We start from the raw sequence: 24,027 nt of genomic DNA on the forward strand, positions 1-24,027 counted from the left end.
AAGTGAATATATGCATTAGCAAATTTCCAACAGAACTTGCTATTCAGTGCATGTTATATAGTGTAGATTATAATGACTTACAACTCTAGGCTGATACAATTTTGTGAGAATCCGTCTTGCAAAGATCTTGGACATACCCAAGTCTTTGGTGCTTTTTGATGATTGTTTTAAAATCTTACTAGGAAATTCCAGTCTCTTTTGTGATATTAATATGATGTGTGAAAAAATCATGTGTCATCCATAAAAAGACCACCAGTGCTTGAGCTACTGTTGAGATCTTGAAGGTTCCGCACAAACCTTTCATAGTTGATAAATTACAGATAAGGAAAATAATCATGGGTCTGTACTGAAATTTAGCAAAAGCCATACTTTACAGAGCATACTCTTTTAGAAGTATGTATTTAATCAAAGACATAAACATTTTTTCTATTCTTAGATTTCATATGTACAAGACAAACAAGAAATAAACAAGCTGAATTTAAAAAACAACAACATTAATTAAGAGCATAAGAAAGGTTACAAAGAAGAAGAGCTCATTAAGTCCATCTAGATTGTTTGATTACAAGTATTTATTGATGTAATGATCTAATTTAGCCATTTCTTGAAAGAAGCCAGTGTTTTGACATCAATGATAACTTGTTCCATACTCCCAGTAACCTTTGTGTAAAATGTGTATACTGCCCTCAGATTTAAATGCATTTCCTTAGATGTCAAAGATGCATAGAATTCTGCATGAACTGTGCTCTTGAAAGCTTGTCCTGCAGTTACTGTTTTTGTCTGTTCCTAATATTATGGCTCTGCTGTCCCTGAAGGCAAGATACTAAGATGATGAGAGGTGACTGACTTGACAATATGTTTTTGGCAAGGAAGAATCTGCTTTTAGTTTACACAGATTAGTTAGCGTCTCTGCAGCAAATGATCCACAGTAAGCTTAGCAATTAGAAATGTAGCTGTTATATTGAATAATGCTGGTCATGGACACAAGTGCCTACGTTCTAAGAAAAACTTGACTCAAAAGGAGCGTCTCACTTCATCGTTTTACATCACCAAAACCACAAAACCTTTGCAGAAAATATTTTATCAATCGAGAGAGGTTCAACTAGAGCTTAACAAAACTGCTTACAGAACTTAAAGAAAAAAATTCATAGAATCTAACGTGTCCCATGCTTGGTGTAGTCGCAAGCGTCCACGGTGTAAATCAATACCTATTTTTGATTCCTGCATCATTTTTAATCGTTTTTTTTTTACCAACAAAACCACAAAAACATGTTATCAATCGAAAAAGGACAACCGGAGCTTTAAAAAAAACGTGTTTTTTTTTAAAAAAGACAATCGATCACAAAGTCACTTTTTATCTGATGATACAATTCCAAACTTCCAAAATGCATCGATAAGGCAATCAATAAGTCAGCAAAACAAACCGCAAAAGCAAAAACGAGCAAACAAAAAAAAGCTCCTTGTTTTTACCTTATTCTGAAGCACGATCTATATCCACAGAGCCTAGACTAAACCTCCTCCAGACCTGGGGGCTACTGATAGGTTATTGACTATGTAGTAGATATTTGAAGCAAAACTGGCAAAATAAGGCAACCTGATTGGTAAAAATCGGTGTCATTCATAGTATTTTCAGCCATTCAGAGCCCTTAGGGGTAAGACTTCCTCTAGTAGCCTCAGGCTACATGCCAATTGCTTTCTAGCTGTCCATCATTGACTCAGAAAAGGTAATCAATCAGTTTCTTATCAGTGCTTCTTTTTTCACACCAGAAGGCAACTCTGAGGTTTTTTTCAAGCCTAACAGCAGAAAAAGGCTCTCTAGCAGTGTCTAAACATTTTTATAGCAATTGCAGTGATTTGTATTTTTATTACTTTCAATATTTTTATGATTTATTTATTATATGTGAGAAACTCATTCCAGGTCAAGTCTTCACAAAACATTAAATTATTTTTTTAAATTGATGAATTTGTCCCAGATTTTTATCCAAGTTAGCAGACACCTACAACAAGGTTTTCAAAGCTTTTCCAGTTCCCTGACAGGCCTAGAATTAAAAATTCAGGTGGGTAGCTGCGTCAGCATGCGTAGGCTGCAAAGGAACAAGTAATAGGTTTATTCCATGCTGAAAAAAAGAAGAAAGAGAACACAACGTTTCGGCCGTGGAGCCTTCTTCAAGTGTCAACACCTGAAGCCTTCTTCAGGTGTTGAAGAAGGCTTCAGGTGTCGACACCTGAAGAAGGCTCCACGGCCGAAACGTTGTGTTCTCTTTCTTCTTTTTTTCAGCATGGAATAAACCTATTACTTGTTCCTAGAATTAATAATGTTGACCAAAAAAATTCCGCCTGCTGTTTTTTGTTTTGTTTTTTCATGTTTGTCTGCTGAGTGGACATATTAAGAAATACCAGAAATTTGACTGTTCACACTCAAAGCCAAGGGGTTAGCTTCAATTTAAGACCTGTTTAAGGGGAGGAAATTCCATTGGCTAAAAGGGTCTTCGCCACTAACAGGATAAGGAGTTCTTAAATAAATACTTTTTTCTTGATCTGGGGACCGCTGTCTTCCAGTTTTTACTCCAGGCAATTTCTTAATAACACTGTAATTGAGTTTAGTTTTGTAATTGGGTCAAATTTTAAAATTAACTTTCAGCTTTTGAACCATCATGTGAGATCTGTAATTGGTATTAAGCCTCCACCAATTTTTGAGTTTTTTAGAACTTCTCTCAGCTCAACTGAAGATGGGCTGACTTGAAAATAACCAGACCTCTGAAGAAGACAAAAGGCGAAGTGTGGGAATGCCTGATAGACTGTCATTCCGGCCTCTGTCTTCACATCATAAATTGATCAACTATTACAGAACAAATTGACATAATGTAAGTTTTAGAGAGTCTGCTTAAAATTCTATGTTTAAGTAAGAATTTTAAAATTTATGTTTTAATGCAAAAATAAGTAAACCAAGCATTTAAATGAACAAGCAGATACAAATTAAATGTATATTAATAGGTGGTTCTGAAGTAGGTGGTTCAGAGCTCAGTTATATCAAGAGCCCACAGGCACAGTGTTCCCTAAGGACAAAGGCGGGTAACCACTGTCTTAAATGATCTTATTTTGAAACTAAGCAGTTCAAATGTCTAGGCATTTGTGTAAAGTAATCTCCCTAAAAATCCCTAGCCATCCCATCTGGTTAACACACAGGTCAGATGAAAGGTAGTAAGAGAGCACAGAGACAAAAACACAATGATAAGTAGTGCTTATTTTTGTGCTGTGCAGAGGAAAGGTGGAACAAGAGAGTAGACTTTAATGCTGGGAACAGAAAAGTTATGAATGGGAAAAAAAATAGAAAAATTTAAACTTATTACATGTAGGTGGCAATATTTAGAGTGTTAATCCCAAAGTGTGTAAAAGGCAGAAGGGGAGCAGGATTTGAAGCAGGCATTGGAAAGCAGGTGAGATTCAGTGGATAAGGGACAGGTGGCAGATATCATGGAGACATGAGTGAAGCATGGAGGTCTCACCAGTGTGGCTGGCTTGGAGAAAGATGTGCAGGCAGATTTGTGTGTTGGGAGAGTTCAGAGCAAAGTAGTATGGCTGCATAGGGTGACAGACTGGTGGAAAGGAAACAACCACTGCTAGACTCTGTCTCCCATGGGAATTACAGTCTAGGCATTTTTGTAAAATGCTGGTAAAATGTATACAAAATTGTTCAGCAATAGTAAACCATGAGGGAACAGAGGAGAGGAACGGAAAAACTCCCAGTGGGAAAAGTAAAACCTTTTAGGTTGTGCTGGCTGTGCCGAAAAATAAAAGTGCCGTTTTTCAGTCAATGAGTGCCTGAATCACTGTGTCCGTCCTCGCCAAACCCGAAAATACTACAATACATAAGGCTGACAGTGGATTTTGGCTTGATGCACTGAATATAAATGCCTTGACCTTTCTAAATACTTTGTTGTGACAGTAAAAATGCACATTTCGGTTGAAGACTGGAATAATAGCGGTTGAACATACCAGTAGAAATTTTGGGGGATGGGAACCCAGTACCTATAATAATAATAATAATTGCTTACACTTATATAGTGCTTTTCTGGACACTCCACTCAAAGCGCTTTACAGGTAATGGGGATCCCCTCCACCACCACCAATGTGCAGAATCCACCTACATGCACAACAGCAGACTAAACACGGAAGACTAATTGAAATATTTAAATTTCTGACGAATGGTGCAAAATAGTAACTTAATATCAGGGAGAGACTCACAGTGATATCGAAATATAAAGGTGAACATACAAAGACCATAATCCATTTTCTAATAAATAAAATATTCTTATGTGTTCTGATGTTTTGTCTTATGTTGAATTTATATGTCCTGTATAAAATATGTTTCATAATGAGCAAATAATGTAGAAGGAAACTTGGTACTGTATTTGGATATTACCACTGATTTTTGGTGAACATTGCCTAGTTTCGACAGAAGGGGGTGTGTTCAGCTCGCTTTGGTCCGGCTTCCTGTGGAAATTCTGTAATTCTGACATTAATGCTTTGTTTATTCTGCGTTCTAGGGTTGGGAGGCTAGTAGATTCGCTGTTCTGGACGATGGTGAATACCGGTGATTGAATATGCAGCAGGAGGAGTGAAAAGAGAATTGGAGTTGAGTTTTAAATGGGAAATCTGATGGGTAGCCTGAGGTACAAGGAGCCAAGCACAGTGGAGGAATGCGACTCGACCTGGGAGACAGACTCCGATCCCGAGGAGCTGCAGCCGGTAGACGACAACAACATGACGGCGGAAGATAGACTAGCGAACTCCTCCAGATGTGGAGATGAAGAAAATCTAACTTCACATCAGGTAAAACAGTAAGAAATGAACACAGATGGCTAAATGTATGTATTGATTTCAGTAACTGCCAAGACATTAGTTACTATGGTTTCTTCTTGTGGTTATGCTTTGTATTAATTTACTAAAGGAAAGGCGAATATTTATAATATTGTTTCTAAAAGTAATATAATAATATAAATAATACAGAGTTTGTACATGTAAATTATAGATTGTTTTTAGATTGAATTAAGGCTGTCTTTAGCACGAACTACCGTTCACTTGTAAGCCATATACTGTATACCTAAAATGTTTATCTACAGAAACCGAGTTTTATTGTTATCTCGTTATTTTTAATTACTGTATAATGTGCTATACACAGTAATTGAATCGGAAAACTGAATTGAGCAATGCTGGGGACTAGTTCGTTGATGTTGCATTGTTGTGCAACCTATTGTAAAAAATACGTTACATTTTGGTATGCTGGTGTTTTGTGCTTGATTTGCGTTTCTTCCGTTTTTCTAAAAGATCTGGGGCTGAGCAGAAATTTGAGATATATCTATGTGTTCTTGACTTGTTCTATCTTTAAACGAGATTTGTTCGGCTTTTGTTTTTAAAGACAGGTATTTGGTGAATACAGTACTATCTCCTATAAAATGTTATCCGTATTCCTGCATTGCATTACACGAAATATTATAGCATTGTAATGTTTTAATTTCAGCCTGTAGTCGGATTTGAATAAATTACACATTCGAATATACATTTTTCAGGATCTGGTAGCCTCATATAAACACCTATATAAACACATATATTGTTTTTGGCAATAGATTTAATATCTAACCAATAAATAAACAACATTTGAAAAGGTACGGTTTTAAAATGTATCACTTCCTCAGTCATGATTGCGTTGACCTAGTTCACTTCATTGCATCACTTTTCTCTTGATCTAACCGGAAAGTCGAGCGTCCCATGTGGAATCGCATGGATAAACACTTTCTATTCATTCTCTTTCGTGAACTGCAACGCTGCTTAATTGACAAATCTGCTGTGTGGTTATATTAACCTAAAGATTAATGAATAAGTTAGAGGAGGCAACCAATCTAGTGCAAAGAACATGATTTAGAGGATGTAAAAGTTTCTGGGTAAGGAAACAGTATGAAATGATCTGGTGCAGAAGTAGAGAAATAGCTGAATCCCAAGAAAGCTGTTAATTAGTTGGAATAAAGAAAGTCACTGCATACAGTACCATTAATACCATTTTGTGAATCAGTTGAATATTTTCGAGAAATGCTCTGCTTAAATTCTTCTTAGATACACCCTGCTAAATTAAAATGAGCATCCTTGACATACAGTATTAATAATACACCAATTTTCGGTGACTGCTTCGCCTTTGGAGGATCATGAATTTGTCCTTAGGGTAAACCAGAGCCTAGGAAGAATGTCCACTGTGTTGGTGTGTTTATCACTTGGTGCACATGTGCATTCAGCCATGTTTTAGCAGGAAGGGTGCAATTTAGGGACATTAAAAATACAACTATGGTAAATGCTAAACTTATCTTGGAGCTGACACCTGAAGCACCTGCAATTCACTATCAGGTAGGTTGGAAAGGCACACTGTGCAGGGCCTGACACAGAACATTGTGTATTTGTCCAGATGGATGAGAAGTAGTGTGGAGTAATTGTACAATTTCACTTTGTTTCTATGGGCAGGGTGCTCATCTTCATATACAGTATACTCAGAGTACTGAAAAAATCAGCTGATTGAAACTGGAAAAGTTTCAGCTTTTACTTTTTAGAACCTACTGGTAAAACTGTTCTGTGAAGGCATGAACCAATTTACAGTGCCTTGCAGAAATATTTCTTCCCTTTCCAGTTATGTACCATTTTGTTGCAGTTAGTTGTAATATTTTTACAATTACAAATGTTATATACAAGTTTTAAAAGGAGTATTTGAAATTGATTAAATACATTTAACTATAAATATTGTAATCAAACATTGAATGTTATGGGTAAAAAGAAATTAAATACCAGCTAAAAACAGCAAAGAAAAACATTGCATGATTATTTACCAATAATGCTTGATGGAAGTACTTTTGAAAACCACATATGTAGGACCAAACTATTTGCACTTTATACTGTATCTACATTGAGGAATTGGAAGTACATAATTGTAAGAAAATGTCTGCGTTTTTGTAAAAAGTTATAATTTTAGCAGTATATTATAGACTATTTAAAAGTGGATAATTGCATTTTGGTGAACAAAATATTGACATATTTAAGGAAAATAAATCTGGTTTCAGAAATGGTTTATTTGCCTACATATGGTGAGGAAACCATATGATACTGAGAAAAAATAATACAGAGGGCTAGGACATGCTTAAATGTGGGACTGACTGTGTTCAGGGAAATGTGTTATATATTGAATGGTACTGCATGTAAAGACTGTTTACATTCCAGCATTCCCAGGAAAGTTTTTTGATAAAATATGACTCAAGCATTTTTTAAAAGTTTATATTATATACTTTAGAAATACTTGTGCAATTGTGTTTTACAGTTCACTGATGCACGGGAGTCTGCTACTAAGTTGAAAAGAAGTTATTATGCTGCAAAGGATTTGTATAAGTATCGTCACAGCTACCCGGTATGATCTCTTTCAGTTTGTGTCTCATGAAAAACACTACCTTTCTACCTTTCTCTTTTTTAAAATGCTTCTTGATAAAACATGCTATATGCATATGCTATATAATATAAAATACACAGATCCATTGATTTCAAGTCTGCTTTTTTTGGCAAGGGTTATGGCTAGCGTACTGTCACCTTATGCAAATGTTTGAAAATAATTGAACTGAAATTAATTTAATTTCTCATTGTTCCCTGTTTGAATATAACAGAACTACAAGAAGCCCAGACAGCCCAGTGAATTTCGCAACCTGAGGTTCTATCTGAACAAAATTCCCCTGGTTCCTGATGGTGGGTGCATTGCTGATTTGTTGAGCATTGATTTCAATATGGATAATCAAGATCATTATGTGGCATTTGCGGTACATAAGACGTTAATGAAAACATTAGCTCAAATTAATCTGTTGCCCTACTTCTTTAAATCCACTTAATATGGAATGATAATATGGAATCTTGTATAGATGCAGCCCATCAGAACATGCATTAGTTCTTATTTGTGGTACAGAACATTGTGTGATTCACTGGCCAAAGAATATATTAATTTATGAATATAAGTATATTATACTTAATGTACATACAGTATCTGGTAGTGGTAGCTAAAAATAAAAAAAATAAAGTACACAACAGTATTCCACCTTCTTCATAAACTTTTTCTGCATTAATGTCTTTAATTCAATCACATGGTTATTGTGGAAAGGTTTTGATGTGCTCATTTTAACTATAAAAAGCTCATGTAATTTAAAAAGAGCTATAATGTTTTAACCTTCTGTTCTGACTGCAACTGGTCTCAATTAACTCCTCATTATCCAATTTCCCTTACTCATCCCTTCATTCACTATTTAAACCCTCAATTCACACTGTAACATCGCTCGGTATTAGGATCTCTTCTGCCTCCTTAGCTCACCTTGTCCTTTCTTCCTAAAGTACCCCTTTACCTTGTCTGGACTCCTTCAATGTCGACTCTTGGTTTTGGATTTCTCGCTCTTGCCTCGCCCCTATTGGATTTGTTTGCCTCTCTTCTTGCCAATTACCTGGACTTGACCCCAGCTGGAATAACTGATGACTCTACCTCATCCCCTGCCAGCTACCGGACCTCGTCTGGAGACCCACACAGGTTTCATAAATTAGTTCGTTCTTACAGAATACAGAGCCAGCAACATGAACCCCCAGGGTCAAAATGATCCTTTCTCCATTCTCCAGCAACACTCCCAAACGCTGAGGGACATAACAGAACTACTCAGCCATGTTTCTCAATGCCTGGCTCCCCAGCCGATCTCGGCCGCTGTACCACCTCTACCCCCTGCAGCACCAGTAAGTCCTCTATCCCTCCCTGCTCTGGAAAAATCTGACGTTGACTCCACCAAGTGTCAGGGCTTCCTGACACAGTGTTGGGTGGCCTTCCAACTCCTCCCTGACTGATTCCCCTCTGACCGCGAAAGAATTGGGTATATGGTTTCTTACCTCTCCGGTCGAGCCCTGGGGTGGGCCAATGTTCTCCTCATCTGGAACGCCCCTGAGATGGCAGATGTTATCAGCTTCCAGGCCGCAGTACAAGCCGCCTTCTGTCAGCTCTACCCTCACCACCTTGCTGCTCACCGCCTTTCCATCCTCACACAAGGAAACTGCCCCCCGCAGGTGTATGTTGCTGAATTCTGCTGCTTGGCTCCCTTAAACTTCCTGGGATCGGGAATCTCTCATTCGCCAGTTCCACCAGGGATTGTCCAAGGAATTAAAAGATCATATCATCCACCTACCCCTCGACTTCCCCTCTCTAAACGTTTTTATCTGCCGGGTCACCGAAATCCAAAACCAAATCCAAAGAGTCGACATTGAGGGAGTCCAGACAAGATAAAAAGGTACTTTAAGAAGAAAGGGCAAGGTGAGCTCTGGTGGTGGAAGAGATCCTAATACCGAGCGATGTTACAGGGTGAACTGAGGGTTTAAATAGTGAAGGAAGGGGTATGTAAGGGAAATTGGATAATGAGGGGTTAATTGAGACCAGCTGTAGTTGTAACACCTTCGGTATGAATAATTGTACTCTTCTATATGAATTATTGCTGTACAAAAAGTTGTAGTACTTTTTAAAATTTAGCAGAGAATATTAACATAGAATCATTTCGGGAGACAGGAAAACCGGCATTTAATAAAGTATGGGAGAACAAAAGACGGGGAGTGGAGAGGAGGTGGGAGCAAGAGAAGCATATTGTAGCGTTTACAGGTTCTTTTCAGAACAAAGGACCAGTGGAGACGCGATTAACAAACCAAGCGCTAGCTTTATTCGTTAACAAACACAAAAAATACATACCCATGAGGAGACTGACAGAACACGTACAAATCTTTAGGGTGGTCATTACTTAACAACACGCTATACTCTTATAAGACTACACAGGGCATTAGGACTACTAGGACATTATTTACACAGGTAGGGTCAGCCGCTGGTCATCGTGCTGACCCTCAGACTCTCCCCGGCTACCACTCCCAGCATGCCCAGTGGTACTACGAGCACCTGAAGCGTCTGGCGTCTCGCCGACGTTGAACACCCCCCTCAGGCTGTACTCGTACTCGGCTAACAGCTGTGGAACCCTGTGTGAGCGGCTGCTGCGCTGCGGTGACGGCTGGCGACCCATGGACGCCCCACTATCGGCCGGCTCCGGCCCCGGCTGCTCCTCTAGAGCCTCCCCACACGGCTCCTCCTCCCGGGCTCGGTACGGGTCCAGGTGGTCTCGGTGCAGGACCACCACTCTCCCCCGTGTTTGCAACCGGACACAGTAGCAGACCTCGCCCACCACCCTGAGTACCTCAGCAGGCCCCTCCTACGACAGCGCCAGCTTAGGGCTGAGGCCTTTGCTGTGGTGCGGGCTGTACACCCAAACCGAGTCCCCGGGCTGGAAGGCAGGCCCCCTGCAGCGCAGGTCGTAGTGCCGCTTCTGCCGGACCCCCGCCTGAGTCAGGTGGGTCCGTGCAAAGCTGTGCACCCGCCGCATCCGCTGCCGCAGGTCCCACTCGTAGTCTGGTCCAGCCGGCGGTGCCGACCCGTCTCCAGTGCACCCGGTGGATTCCTGGACCACAGTCCGATCTGCCCAGATTGCAAGGGGGAGGTGGCGGTCCCAGTCCCATTGGTTTCGGGACACCAGGGTGGCCAGCTCTGTGGCGAGCGTCCGATTAAACCGCTCCACCAACCCGTCACTCTGGGGATGCAGCGGGGTGGTCCGCGTCTTAGTGATCCCCAGGCGCTGGCACACTCTGGCGAAGACCTGGGACTCGAAGTTACTCCTCCGGCACCCCCTGCCTGGCAAACATCCCCTCCAGTAGTGCATCGGCCACCGTGGGGGCACTCTGGTCAGGGAGGGCGTAGGCCTCCGGCCACTTCGTAAAATAGTCCATGGCCACCAAGACATAGCAGTTCCCGGCCTCGGTGCACGAAACGGGCCCAAAACGTCCACCCCCACCCGCTCCATAGGAGCCCCCACCTGGTGTTGTTGGCGGGGGGCCCGAGAGCACTCTGGGGGGCTCTTCTGCGCCACACACACTGCACACGTTCGGCAATACCGCTCCATGTCCCGGTGGCAAAGACCCCAGTAAAAATGGCCTCAGAGCCGTTGCAGGGTTTTTTTACCGGCGAAGTGCCCCACACCCGACTTGCCGTGCCCCGCTCGGAGCACAGCCCCGCGGAGCGACTGTGGCACCACCAGCTGCAACCGTACCTCGCCACTGGAGGGTACCCCCCGGCGCAGCACCCCGTACTTTACCTCTAAGGCCTCCCACAGGGCGCAGAGGGCTTTGACAGACTTTGGGTGCGGGGCGAGCTCCTCTCGCATAGGCCGTGCTCCTGCTGCCTTCCAGCGGAGCACCGGCCCCACGTCAGGATCAGCTGCCTGACGCTGCACCAGGTCTGACATGCCGTGGCCGCAGCGCTCGCCTCCGCCACAGTGCGGACAGCCCCCTCACGCTGCCCCCGCCGGGCGCAGTGGTGGCAGTCCGTGGCCTCACAGGGGCGCCGCGAGAGAGCGTCAGCATTGAGATGGTGAGACCCCGCACGGTACACAACAGTGAAGTCGTACTCCTGCAGGATCTCTATCCATCGCGCCATCTGCCACTCCGGCTCCTTAAAGTGGAGCAGCCAGGTGAGGGACACATGGACATTTCTCAACCGGAACCGGGTCCCGAACAGGTACAGCCTGAAGTGGTGGACCGCCGCCACACAGTAGTTCCGTTCAGCCCTAGCCAAAGCCCGACTATAGTAGGCCACTACACACTTCTTATCTGGCCCCTCCTGCGCCAACACCGCACCCACCCCCGAGTTACTTGCGTCGGTATCGAGAACATACGGTAACCGCGGGTCGGGGTAGGCCAGCACGGGGGCCCCCACCGGAGCTTCACACAACCGGCCGAAGGCTGTCTCACAGCCTGAGTCCCAGTCGAAATGGCGGCCCTTGTCGGTGAGGCGGTGCAGCGGGGCAGCGATGCTGGCAAAGTCCAGACGAACCTCTGGTAGTATGAGAACAACCCCAGAAAGCTGCACAGCTCCGCGACGGTGCGTGGAGTCGGCCAGCCCCTCACTGCAGTGACCTTACCTGGGTCCATAGCCACCCCTCGCGGTCCAACAACATATCCCAGGAAGGTCACCTCCCGCCGCAGGAGCTCGCACTTGCGGGGATTGAGCCTCAGGCCAGCACAGCGGATGCAGGCCAGCACCACCTAGAGGTTCGTCAAGGCCTGGTCAAAACCCCAGGCATGAACCAGCAGATCGTCCAGATACAGCACACACTGGTTCCGCGGCACCGATGCCAGCACCCTCTCCATCAGCCTCTCGAATGTCCCAGGGCATTGCACAGGCCAAAAGGCATGACAGTAAACTGCCAGAGGCCGTTTTTTTTACCAGTACCATGGGCTCGCGGAGGGCTCAATCACCACCGCTGCGGCCATCTCCCAGATCTTTTCCTCGGCGGCGGTCTGCTTGGCGTGAACCATGCGTCCCGGTGGGATGCAGATGGGCCGAGCGTCGCCGGTGTTGATTTCGTGTTGGACCAGGGCAGTGCGTCTCTCGCCGCAAAGAGGTCCTCGTTCTGGGCAAGTAGCTCCTGGAGCCACTGCCGCTGGTCCTCATCGAGGCCCTCGCAGCTCCGCTGGTAGAGGTCCTCAATGGCGCGCCTTGCTTCCACGCAACGCTCGGCCCCCTGCCGCCGCTGCCTTGTCTGGCTCCCCGGCCGACTCGGGGGCAGGATCTGGCAAGCTCGCTCCCCAGCTCGCAGGCCTGGTCTGCCCCAGCGACTGCCACCGCAGCCGCCGCCACTGCCTCTTTTTCCCCCGGCTCCGGCAAGCCCGCATCCCTCGGCCATCACCGGGCCTGCCCTCCACCAGGTGAAGTCGCTCCCCCTTCCACACCAACTCCTGCCGGCCCAAGTCCAAACTGGCCCCCACTTGCTGCAGTAGGTCCAGCCCCAGAATGCAGTCCTCCTGGATGGGTGCGAAGTAGCAGGGGTGGCGTGGCGCACCATCGCTGTACCTAGACTGCAGCGAGCTGTCCCGTCACCGTCCTTAGCCGCAGGCTGGAGGTCTCCCATCCTGGGGGGTTGGTGCCCTCGGTGTTGGGGAGGACGCCTGGCCAGAGTAGGGTTACCAATGAACCGGTGTCGAGTAGGGCCAGGCAGGGTTGGTCCTCAATTTGGCAGTAGAGGTACAGGCCCCGGCTACAGCCGACTTTACAGCGCTCTCCAGAGCGGGGGTTGAGGTGTTCAAGGGCGGCCTTCCCCGCACTGAGCCACCCCGTTCCCGTTTCCCGACGCCCATCGGTGTCCCCTCTTCCCGCAGCGGTTGCAAATCAGCATGCGGGGCTGTTCCGCCGGGGTTGCTGCACGGGCTGGCTCCTCTTCCCCCTTACTGGATTCCTTCGTTGCCGCCTCGGTCAGCCGGTAGGGCACACTGCATCTGCTGGTGCTTCCAGCCACCCCAAACATGGCCTCAGCCCGTGTAGCAAGGGCCAAGGCCTGCTCCAGCGATGCAGGTGCGGCCTGCTGCACGTGGCGCCGCAGCTCCTCGGGTGAGAGGGCCTTGAGAAAGGCCTGGAGAGCCATCTCCCGCTGCGCCTCCCGGGGAAAACTTGGGTATCCTCGGCGGGCGAGAAACATGACATCAGCGGCAACCGGGCCCAGTCGCTCTCCTGGTCGGCGCCTACGCAGGGCCAGCCTCTCCCGCATCAGGTCCGGCGCCTCCTCCACACCGAAGCGCAGCTGGAGAGCTGCTGCCAGCACCGTGTATTCGCCTCTGTCCTCCACCTGGCAGGCCGCTCCTTCCAGCGCCACCGCCAGGTGGCCTGCCATCTCTGCCCGGCTCCAGCCATTTGTCCGGGCCGCGAGATGGAACTGCGCCTCGTAGGTTTCCCAAGGCGTTTCCCCATTGTAGCGACCTGGTCGCACCCGCGCCAATGGGTATGGGAATCGCTGGTCGGCTCCGGCAGGGAGGGTATCCTCTCTCTGGGGCACCCGCTGACCAGGAGTAGCGGCTAGTCGCCCCAATTCTACCGGCGGGACCACTACTGAGTAGCCCTGGTACTACTGAGTCACACCCAGGAGTTGCTCAGGCTCCCTATGTGCACTGCAGATGGGTTCTGTTTCTTTTAGAGTCAGCCGGCGCTTAAAAGAATCGACTAGTGTCTGCCACGATTTGTCCATCCTGCCCGCTTCTGACACCAATGTAGCGTTTACAGGTTATTTTCAGAAAATAGGACCAGTTGAGGCGCGATTAACAAACCAAGCGCTAGCTTTATTAGTTAACAAAAATAAAAACCAAACACAGGATATACACACCCATGAGGAGACTGACAGAACACGTACACATCTTTAGGGTGGTAATTACTTAACAACACAGCCGCTGGTCATCGTGCTAACCCTCAGACTCTCCCTGGCTACCACTCCCAGCATGCCCAGCGGTACTAGGAGCCTAGAGGCGCTTCCTCCTCACCACCAGGCGAGGGCGTTACAATATTAACACTCAGGTGGTGTGAAGTCAAGAGATGTGAAGAGCGGTGTGGAGTTAAAACCTAATTGAATAGAGAGGATTAGAAGGAAACTAGTCTGTCAATGAAAGAAGGGGAAGGTGTGATCCTGGATTCAGGATAATTGTAGTTTTGGATGTCTTTGATAAGTGTTCCGAAACCCCTCTGTACTTAGTGCTTTTTTAAATGCATGGCTCGATAGATGGGTTGGAACTTTAAAGATTCTTTGAATTGCCTAGTTATTTAAAAAGGATTCAATAAGATCTGTCTTTGGTTTTAAAAAAATTGACATAGCTACGAAGTAAAATGGCAGTTGCTTGTTAAGCCTTCTTTAAGAAAATGTAATTGTTTGCTAATGTTCCCTTTTTAAGGCTGAAATGCCAACTCTTGTATTTTTTTAAAGAAGTTAATTTTACTGTTCACACAAATGCACAGAAAACTTACCAAAGTTATCCAGTTGAGTAATTTCACTTTGTCCCTTGTTCCTCATTGAATCTTTACACCCTCAGTATGATAAAGGCGCAACACTCACTGTGCACACCATGATCTCACATGCAGGTGTGAAACACAGTAGGGATAATAACTTTAGTTTTTTTTTAAAATCAGGTTTGTTTGAAAATTTGTATCTGTTATAACTGTTAATACAATAGAGAGTATAATTGTGATTCTACTGTTTATTGCTTAATATTGCGTGTCATACATATGATTTGGTATGGAGAAAACTGTTACTTACAGGTTCAGTACTAGTGTTTTCAAATGGAAAAAAATGAACAAGCTGTGTTGATGTTACTGGTTTTATTTATTCATAAGTTCATCACCACCATTACTTAATTGTTTGGCACTTCCTCAAAGATTATATTTGGAAGATGGCAGAACAGAGTACAAAGCAAAAACTCAACGTAGAAATTAAGGGGTTCTGGGAGAAAGTGTTGATGAACATACAGTAGTTGTAAAAAATGTATTAAAATACTTTTTTGTGTTCTACTGAAGATTATAGAACACCGTGGGGAACATTGAGCAATGTAATATCACAAGTGCATTTGTTCTGACTTAAATTTACAGATTGTAAAACAATTTACAGGGAAGTGTAATTTTAATAAACAAATAAATGTAATACATTGCATGAATTCAACACTACCTGTCTCTCAATAATGTTTTTTGTTTTGTTAATGTAAATGTCCAATGAGACTGTAGGTATATATTATGTAAAATATACTGTATACACTATAAACAGCACAATATATATACTGTAAATCCTGTAAATGTTGTGATAATTGTATTGCTTTTGTAAACACATTTGTTTTCAAACAAGCGCATTGTTTATGCGATTAAAGGTGGTCTATCTCCATTTTTCTTGTGAGATGATATGGTCTGTGTCCTTCACAGTTTGTAGTTTTGAAGGGAAACGATGCAATGCTATTTTTATGTTCCAGGGTTAGAAAGAATTGGCATTGGTGATTGGATTTCAAACCACAATAAAAGTAAAATGTGCACAGTAATATGTATAACCAATACAATGTACAAGCCAAAAAAAATACATTTCCAGGTATGCACTGCGCCATATTCTGTGATTCAGTCAAGGGAACAAAATATCCGCTTCTGCCCTATTACATTGTAAAGAAGCAGGCTTATAAATGTGGCTCTTTTTATCCAATAGAAATATTGCTCTCGACTTTGAGATGGTTTTGCCAGCAAATACCGCTTACTTGTTAACTCTGCGTACACATCACATTGGAACATTTCTGGGGTGAAATGTCTACCGAATCACCTGTACATTACATTACATTAGTCTTCACAATGCAATGACTAGTGTGTGGCAAGAGCCTCTTTGTATCGTGATTCTTGCACATTCTTGCTCTAGCCTGTGGTGACACCAGCTGACAAAAGCGACAAAATGGAGACCATGTAGTACTTTCATAAAGTTCAGGATTTTGTGCTTAATTTGTAATTTGTAAAATTTTGCAATACTGTCAATGAATTTATTTTGTTACGGAGATTTAATAACTGGTCTGAGAAACGGGGACTGTAGTTCCCCTTTAAAATGTCAGTCACGTGAATTGCATACAGAAATAAAGTAAATTTAGACTACATAAATTAAGACTACAATTCCCACTGCTCACATGAAGTCATATCCACAGATGAACTGTAGTATGATCAGCATAATTTAGAAATATACTGTGTATACAGTATGATACAGTATGTTTTAAAGCCATATATGTGTAAAATATATAGTTTTCATATCAGCATCCGAAGTAAAATTGTGTCCTAATTACTTTTTACTGAAATTAGCAGGGAAGAAAGAAAGTAAATTGTACAGTAGGTGAAGCTAACCAAGAAACACTTTCTCTGGGCTGTCAGGCATCATACATGGCGTTTACTTTTGTAAAAGTAAAAGAGTTTACTTTTGTCAGCTATACTGTATACAATTACAAAATACAAAGTACCACTATTTTCCTTATCAAAAATGTGTCACACCTATGAAAATATAAAAATGTATCTTCATTTACCTCTGAAGAGAGAAGAAAAGAAACAAAACGTTCCGGCTGTGGAACCTTCTTCAGGTGTGAAGGTGACATCTGAAGAAGGCTCCACAGCTGAAACATTGTGTTTTCTTTCTTCTCTTTTCAGCTTGTTCCTTTGCAGCCTACGCATGCTGACGCAGCCACCCACCTGAACCACTTTTTTATATATCAAGCTGAGTAATTTTGCATTGTGAAGCAGCGCTAATTTCATTTTTAATATTAATTTAATATTTAACATACTGTAATATACAGCATAAAAGTGGACACAGTACACAAATTGGAAAAAGATTGTCCCGGGGCTGAGCATTGACCAGGATTCTAAACCATGTGTTTTCAGGTGAAAGCCCAAAATTGATATAACTCTGAAGTGTTCATCTATGAGTGGTACAGTCTTCATTTTAGTGTTTTAAGAATATTTGGGAAATGTATGAAACTAGACTCTTCATCGCTGCTGACAGCCAATAAGGTTTATATATAGATTGTTGTTATAAGCAATAGTAGCATTGCTCACTTTTCCTAAGTCTCTAAGAGAAATGAAAAATGTGTGAAAACGTCAGGAATAAGTCCTTGCTGTACCATCACACACTTATATGGGAGTATAGATTTTCTTTAGAAAAAATTAGAATAAAGTTCACATTTGTTCAAAATGGTGTCAAACTGGATTATTGACGGTTAGAAATACAGACAGTAAAAAAGGCAAGAAATCCTTGTTTTAGCAAAGGAGTATCCTATAAATTAGATCTTGACAGTATCAAAAACACATATGATGTTTTCAGCAAAATCTCTAGAAGTTAAAGAGAAAAGCACAGTCTGCAGTCTACATGTCTGCTTGGTCGCCTGCAGGAATATGCTGCTGCAACTATAATGAAGGGGGTGCTTAATGTTGAGGTTGCTATATACTGTAATGTACTTGCACTTTGCATTCCTACACAGATTTCAAAGTACTCATGATTTACATTATTAATCAAAGTATTTGTACTTTTCAACACTACAGGCATTTTTGTTGAAGAAATTCTCAACAAGTGGAAAGGTGACTATGAAAAGCTGGAGCATAACCACACCTATATACAATGGTGAGCACTTTGGTTTTCAATATAAGTTGGTATAGTTGTTTTATCGTTTTTGTCCTCTTGAGTTACAGGTAGGAAGAAAACATGGGACAAATAACTGAAATAATCATCTGGCTGCTGTTCAGTAAGAGCTTTTGAATTCTACTGAATTGGTCTACTTCAGACATCATGCTTGTCTCTGTGTTATTACCTTTGTGATCAGAAAATCGAAATCAGATCCTTCTTGAAGAAGCCCAGACTATTTTCCAGACAAACATGTTTTTAAATACTAATGAAAGTTTTTTTTTGTTATGTATAGGAGCAAGACTCCAGTTCTTGTGTTCTGATTTGATACTTTATGTTGGTGTTCTTGTGATATATGAGTAAACAGATTTTGTCACAAGGGTGAATGTAGTGTAGACATATTTTAAAATATAGATGAAACTACATTAATGGGGTATTTGTCATTTTATTTCTATTCAGTTTTCATAATGTATTGAATCATTTTAATTAGTACACACACACTAGAAGTAATCTTGGCTTTGAGTTTAAGTATTGCAATCAACACATTACAGCATTTGTAATTTATATAACACAGAAGTGATCTTTTTAATACATGTCTTGGGAAACAGAACATAAAAGATAAAAGTAGTTCAGGTGGGTAGCTGCATCAACATGTGTAGGCTCCAAAGGAACAAGCAATAGGTTTATTCCATGCTGACACCTGAAGAAGGCTCCACGTCCAAAACGTTGTATTTTCTTTCTTCTCTTTTCAGCATGGAATAAACCTATTACTTGTTCCATAAAAGATAAAAACCTTGCTCCTTCTGAGTGCTAACGAGATTTTTCCTGGTGTCCCTCTCTATAACCAGCCAGGTAGCTAAGCTGTTTACAGCTCCAAAACCAAAACTTTATCCCTCTTTTACAGTGCAGAGCAGAAGACAGACAACTGTAAGTTGTTTACAGCTCCAAAACCAATTGTTTTCCAGTTGTCAACTGGTCTGGTGATCAAGGATGGCAATTAATTGCCAGAGCTTTCTGGAGACTGAATTTTGTTCAGATTTTGTTCAAATTAGTTTTTTCTTTGTCTACTGCTCTCTAACATAGCATGTACAAAATTGTAAACAACCTAATGTAACTAGTGCACACAGACTCAATAAATGAGATAAGATTCCCTCCCATCTCCTACAATAGTTTTAAGATCATGATTCTGGTATATTAAAGCTAATAATTTACAGAAAAGGTTTTATTTCTAGACCTGGGGTATTATCTGTGTGGAGTTTGTATATTTTCCCCATGGTTGTGTGGGTTTCCTCCAAGGGACAAAAAAATACTAGTGGTTTAAGTGGCTGCTGGGAAAATTGGCCCTGGTGTGAGTTTCTGTCTAAGTGTCTGCTATGTGATGGTTTGACATCACATCCAGGATATATCTTGCCTTGGACCAATTGCTTGCCAGGATAGCCTCTGGCTTCCCTGTGTCCCTGAAGTGGAAGAAACAATTTGAAAATGTTTGAAAATGGATGGACGGAAAAATAATACATAGCGAAGCCATAACTTAGAAAAACGTAAGTTATATGCAGTAATTGCAACTCGTGTTTACAAATTTCTCTGTGCTTTAAACTTTACTTTACTTTAAACAAGAATGATCAAGCTGATTTGTTTTTCATAACAGTTAATTTTTAGTTAACAGTTAACAAATGTATGATTGCTTTTAGACACAAACCCACTACCCTGAAATTATGAGTCTCATGCTCTACCAACAGAGCTAGTCGGGGCCAAAAAAAAAACATACGTAAAGTAAATTCAGATCATGCATTTACTTTATGTATATGTGTTTTAATGTAGAGTGTTTGATATAAAGGCATAAAGGATTCTCCTGTCCTATTTAAGTAATTTACCTTGTTTTGAAATTTATAAACTCTACAAAAATCATAGTATTTCTGTGATATAGAATCTGATTAATAGGACAAAGTAAGAAGCCAAAAAATTGTTTTCTGTTTTACAGGCTTTTTCCATTGAGAGAACAAGGCTTGAATTTTCATGCCCAAGAACTAGCTCAAGATGAGATCAAGGTAAAAAATTAGATTTTACAAAAAAATTACAAGGATCCTTAGCACACCAAGGAAATTGACAACATAGACACATTAAAATAAATTCTAAATACTATTCAGTAGTGTTTTCAACAAGTGTGTGGTACAGTTGAGCTTGTGCTCCAAGAGAGGTGTCATGAGGAAAAGGAAGGATTGTAGAAATAAATAAGATACATGGGAAAGAAGACATTACTTAGCATGCTGACCTTTTATGTCTCATCTTGGTTCACTTTAGTTATGAAATAAATTTATCACTGCCATTAATACTCTCCTGTTTCTCATTTAATCTAATAGGAATTTCAAAATACCAGGGAAGCCAAAAGACGCTTTCTTCTGGCATACACTGTGATGCTGGATTTCTTTGGAATTAAGCTCCTGGACAAGAATGGAAATGTGGCTCGTGCTGCAAACTGGCAGGACAGGTTTCAGCACTTGAATGAGTAAGCATAGCATTATCTGAAACTGCTGTACTTTAAATCAGAGCATCATTCTTTCAATCCCTAGCATGAAAGATGTGAATAATCAAACTAGAAGATATGTTCCAAGAATCTACAGTATCTAGTTCTCTCTGACTATTATTTGATGTGCTCATGAACTTTTTACTTTTGTAAGAACAATAGTCAGGAGCTGTGTCAAAGAAATTTGACACATTCTGCAAAGAAACGGATCAATTGAACTTTGAATAATAAAAAGAAAAAAGCACAATGATTGTTCTGTGGAGACTACTTTTGATGTGTCACTAATGAGTCACACTCCTCTAGAAGGTTCCACAGTCAGAGCGTTTTAATTTCTTTCAGCATGGAATTAGCTTTGACCTGATCTTTAAGGCTTTGCAAAGCTTCCTGCTGGGAAGGGTAAAGCAACATCAAACTGGCTTTACATTTGATCAAATGTGGAGAATAACATTATCCTTCCATAATATTCCTTAGCATATTCCTTTAAAATGTCTCAAAACTGATTTTGGTTTTGCCTGCATAGCAAAAGACAATCTAACCAAAAACCAAACCACAGAATTGCCCAAAGCACATGTAATAGAATGTATCTTGTGTAGGAAGTATGAAAACATTCAGATACAATTTCTAGGAGTGATGCACATATTTTTATCATGCACTGTTTTAAGTTTTGTTTTGAATGCATGTCCATAGGTGGATCATATCTAGCTTTTAAACATTTTTTAAAGTTAATATTTTAATCAAAACTTGAAATCTCAGTCAGAACCCATTATTAAAAGAAGTTAAATGTTAAAGTTAAAATATGCCAATTGTGTAACTTTTTACACAACCAATGGAAGCACCCTTGATAGCAATGACAGTTTAGAGTCTCTGTGGATAGGTTTCTACTGACTTTCCAAACCAAACCTTCCCAGAGTTTTGCGGTTCTCACTGTATTGCCAAACAGGCTAGCTTTGAGTCATTGGGATATTGTTGAGTTGTGGGCATTTTCTCCTATCTCAACCATTGAACTATGTAGCTTTTTCAAAGTTGCTATTGGCCTCATGGTGGCATTCCTATCAAGTTTCGTCCTTGCTCAACTGCTTGGTTTGAAGGGAAAGCCTGACAAAGGCAGTGTCTAGATGGTATAATGCAACTTCAACACAATTAAAGGTGCATTATTATCCTCATTAACACAATGGTACCTGAGTGCTTTGACCCCCTGCAGTTTGCATACCGCCATTACAGATCCACTGCCGATGCTTTTTCCCTGGCTCTTTACACTGCTCTGACTCCTTTGGAAGACAAAGACACATACATCAGAATGCTATTCATTGATTACAGCTCTGCATTAAACCCTATGGTTCCTTCCAGACTGGTCAGGAAGCTGAATGATTTGGGCATCAACACCTCTCTGTGCAGGTGGATTATAGATTTCATGACTGGCAGACCACAGACTGTGAGGGTAGATGGACAACTTTCTTCTACATAGACTATCAATACAGGTGCCCCCCAGGGCTGTGCACTTTGCTCCCTGTTGTTCTCTTTGTTTTCCCACGATTGTGTGGCCAGACACAGCTCCAATTCGATCTTCAAATATGCTGATGACACTACCATCATTGGCCGAATCACTGCTAATGATGAGACAGCCTACAGGGATGAGGTCAGGAAACTGGTGGAGTGGTGCACTGACAATAACCACTCCCTCAATGTCAGTAAAACCAAAGAGCTGGTCATCGTTCTGGTGCACTATGGCTGTCGTCGAATCATCCAGGTGGATGCTACATATTGGTGGTGGTGTATCTGTAAAGTGCTTTGAGTGGAGTGTCCAGAAAAGCGCTATATAAGTGTAAGCAATTGTTATTATTATAATTGATTTTAGAAAGCAGGGTGGGGACCACACACCTATTCACATCAATGTGGTGGTTGTAAAAATGGGTAGGAGCTTCAAGTTCCTGGGTATCTTTATCGATAACAACTTAATGTGGTCCCAGCGTGTAACTGGAGCTACAAAGAAGGGACAACAATGCCTTTACTTCATTAGACAATTGAAAAAAGTTGGACTGCCTTCAAATGTCCTTACCACATTTTACAGGTGTGCTATTGAGAGTGTGCTAACGTGGAATTAAGACAGAAAATATAAGCTCTTGAAGCAGTTGGGGTTAAAGGCCTTGTTCGGGGGCCTAATGGAGTAGGATTCCTGTGGCGGCCACAAGATGTGGACCAGCAACCTTCCGGTCACAGACGCAGAACCTTAGTCACAGAGCCACCACACCACCACTGTTGTCTGACCAGAAGCTGTTACAGGGGATGATCAGGTCAGCCCAGTTCATCATTGTAGTACAGCTCCCCTCTATTTCAAACATTTTTAATACTCACTGTCTCAGGAAGGCTGGAAGTATCGTTAAGGACACCAGTCATCATGGTTCCTCACTTTTCTCCCCCCCTTCTCTCTGGTAAGCGTTATAGGAGTATAAAGGCACAAACGTCTGGACTAAGAGACAGCTTCTTCCCTTAAGCTGTCAAATTACTGAACTCTACTCTTACCACTGGCTCATTCTGATGTTTTTTTTTCTCTAAGATGTATGTTATTTAGCTTGTTGTTGCTGCCACTGTTTTTAGATTTTGATGTTTCCTTGATGTCTTGTATAGGAGCATACATGCAAATAAGAATTTCATTGCACTTGTGCATATGACAATAAACACTACTCTACTGTAACATCTTTAATGATTAACTCAGGTGTGCTCAAAGGCATATGCAATGTCTTTGAAATTGTTGTCATATCTCAATCTGTGTCTTTCTATACAAATCCTTGAGTGGATTTAAAGTTGCTTGGTCTTCAAAGATGAATCTTTGCTTGAACTTCCCTTTTTGAATGTGGAACCCTACATAGGCTGCTGTATTTTGTCTCAGTGGTATGAATCACTATCTATGCAAATAGAGACCACTCAACTAATTGTGTAACTTGTCAAAGTAATTTTGTGCACCCAAGCTGCCTTACATTTGTCAAAGCAAAGGAAGTGAACTCTTAAGTAATCAATATATTTTACCTTTTATATATATATGTGTAGTTTTTACCGACTTAACTTCTTTGTAAAAACATTCAACACATCAACACATTTGTCTTCTCCCAAATTGACTACTATAATGCTCTACTCGCTGGGGTATCTAAATCCACTTTGAACGAACTCCAGTATGTCAAAAGTTCGGCAGCCAGAATCCTGACCAGGTCCAGTGCAAGTGATCACATTACTCCTATCCTGGAGTCCTTGCACTGGCTGCCTGCCAAGTTTTGTGTCGACTTCAAAATCCTCACGCTCACCTATAAGGCTCTGCATGGCTTGGCAACTCAGTACCTATCTGATCTATTATCGCCCTACTCCCCATCTCGTACCCTTCGCTCCTTTAATTCTGGTCTCCATACTGTCCCCCAAGTCTGTCTACACTCTATGGGTGACAGGACC

The 24,027-nt window shown here is 42.0% G+C and overlaps 1 protein-coding gene across 2 annotated transcripts in view; it reads left to right on the forward strand.

Moving 5' to 3' along the window:
- The first annotated feature begins 4,465 nt into the window (after positions 1-4,465).
- Positions 4,466-24,027, forward strand: part of ogfrl1 (opioid growth factor receptor-like 1) — a 40,105-nt gene continuing 20,543 nt past the window's right edge. The window contains exons 1-6 of one of the 2 annotated variants that reach the window (XM_015363215.2): positions 4,466-4,830; positions 7,352-7,438; positions 7,689-7,767; positions 17,987-18,065; positions 20,047-20,113; positions 20,426-20,571. In XM_015363215.2, coding sequence (XP_015218701.1) covers positions 4,645-4,830; positions 7,352-7,438; positions 7,689-7,767; positions 17,987-18,065; positions 20,047-20,113; positions 20,426-20,571 — 644 coding nt within the window. In that variant the 5' untranslated portion in view covers positions 4,466-4,644. Of the gene's footprint in view, positions 4,831-7,351; positions 7,439-7,688; positions 7,768-17,986; positions 18,066-20,046; positions 20,114-20,425; positions 20,840-24,027 lie in introns of those variants that run through there. The other variant, XM_015363216.2, reaches the window with a different exon arrangement.

Source organism: Lepisosteus oculatus, chromosome 17, assembly GCF_040954835.1.
Source record: "Lepisosteus oculatus isolate fLepOcu1 chromosome 17, fLepOcu1.hap2, whole genome shotgun sequence".
NCBI classification, from domain to species: domain Eukaryota; kingdom Metazoa; phylum Chordata; class Actinopteri; order Semionotiformes; family Lepisosteidae; genus Lepisosteus; species Lepisosteus oculatus.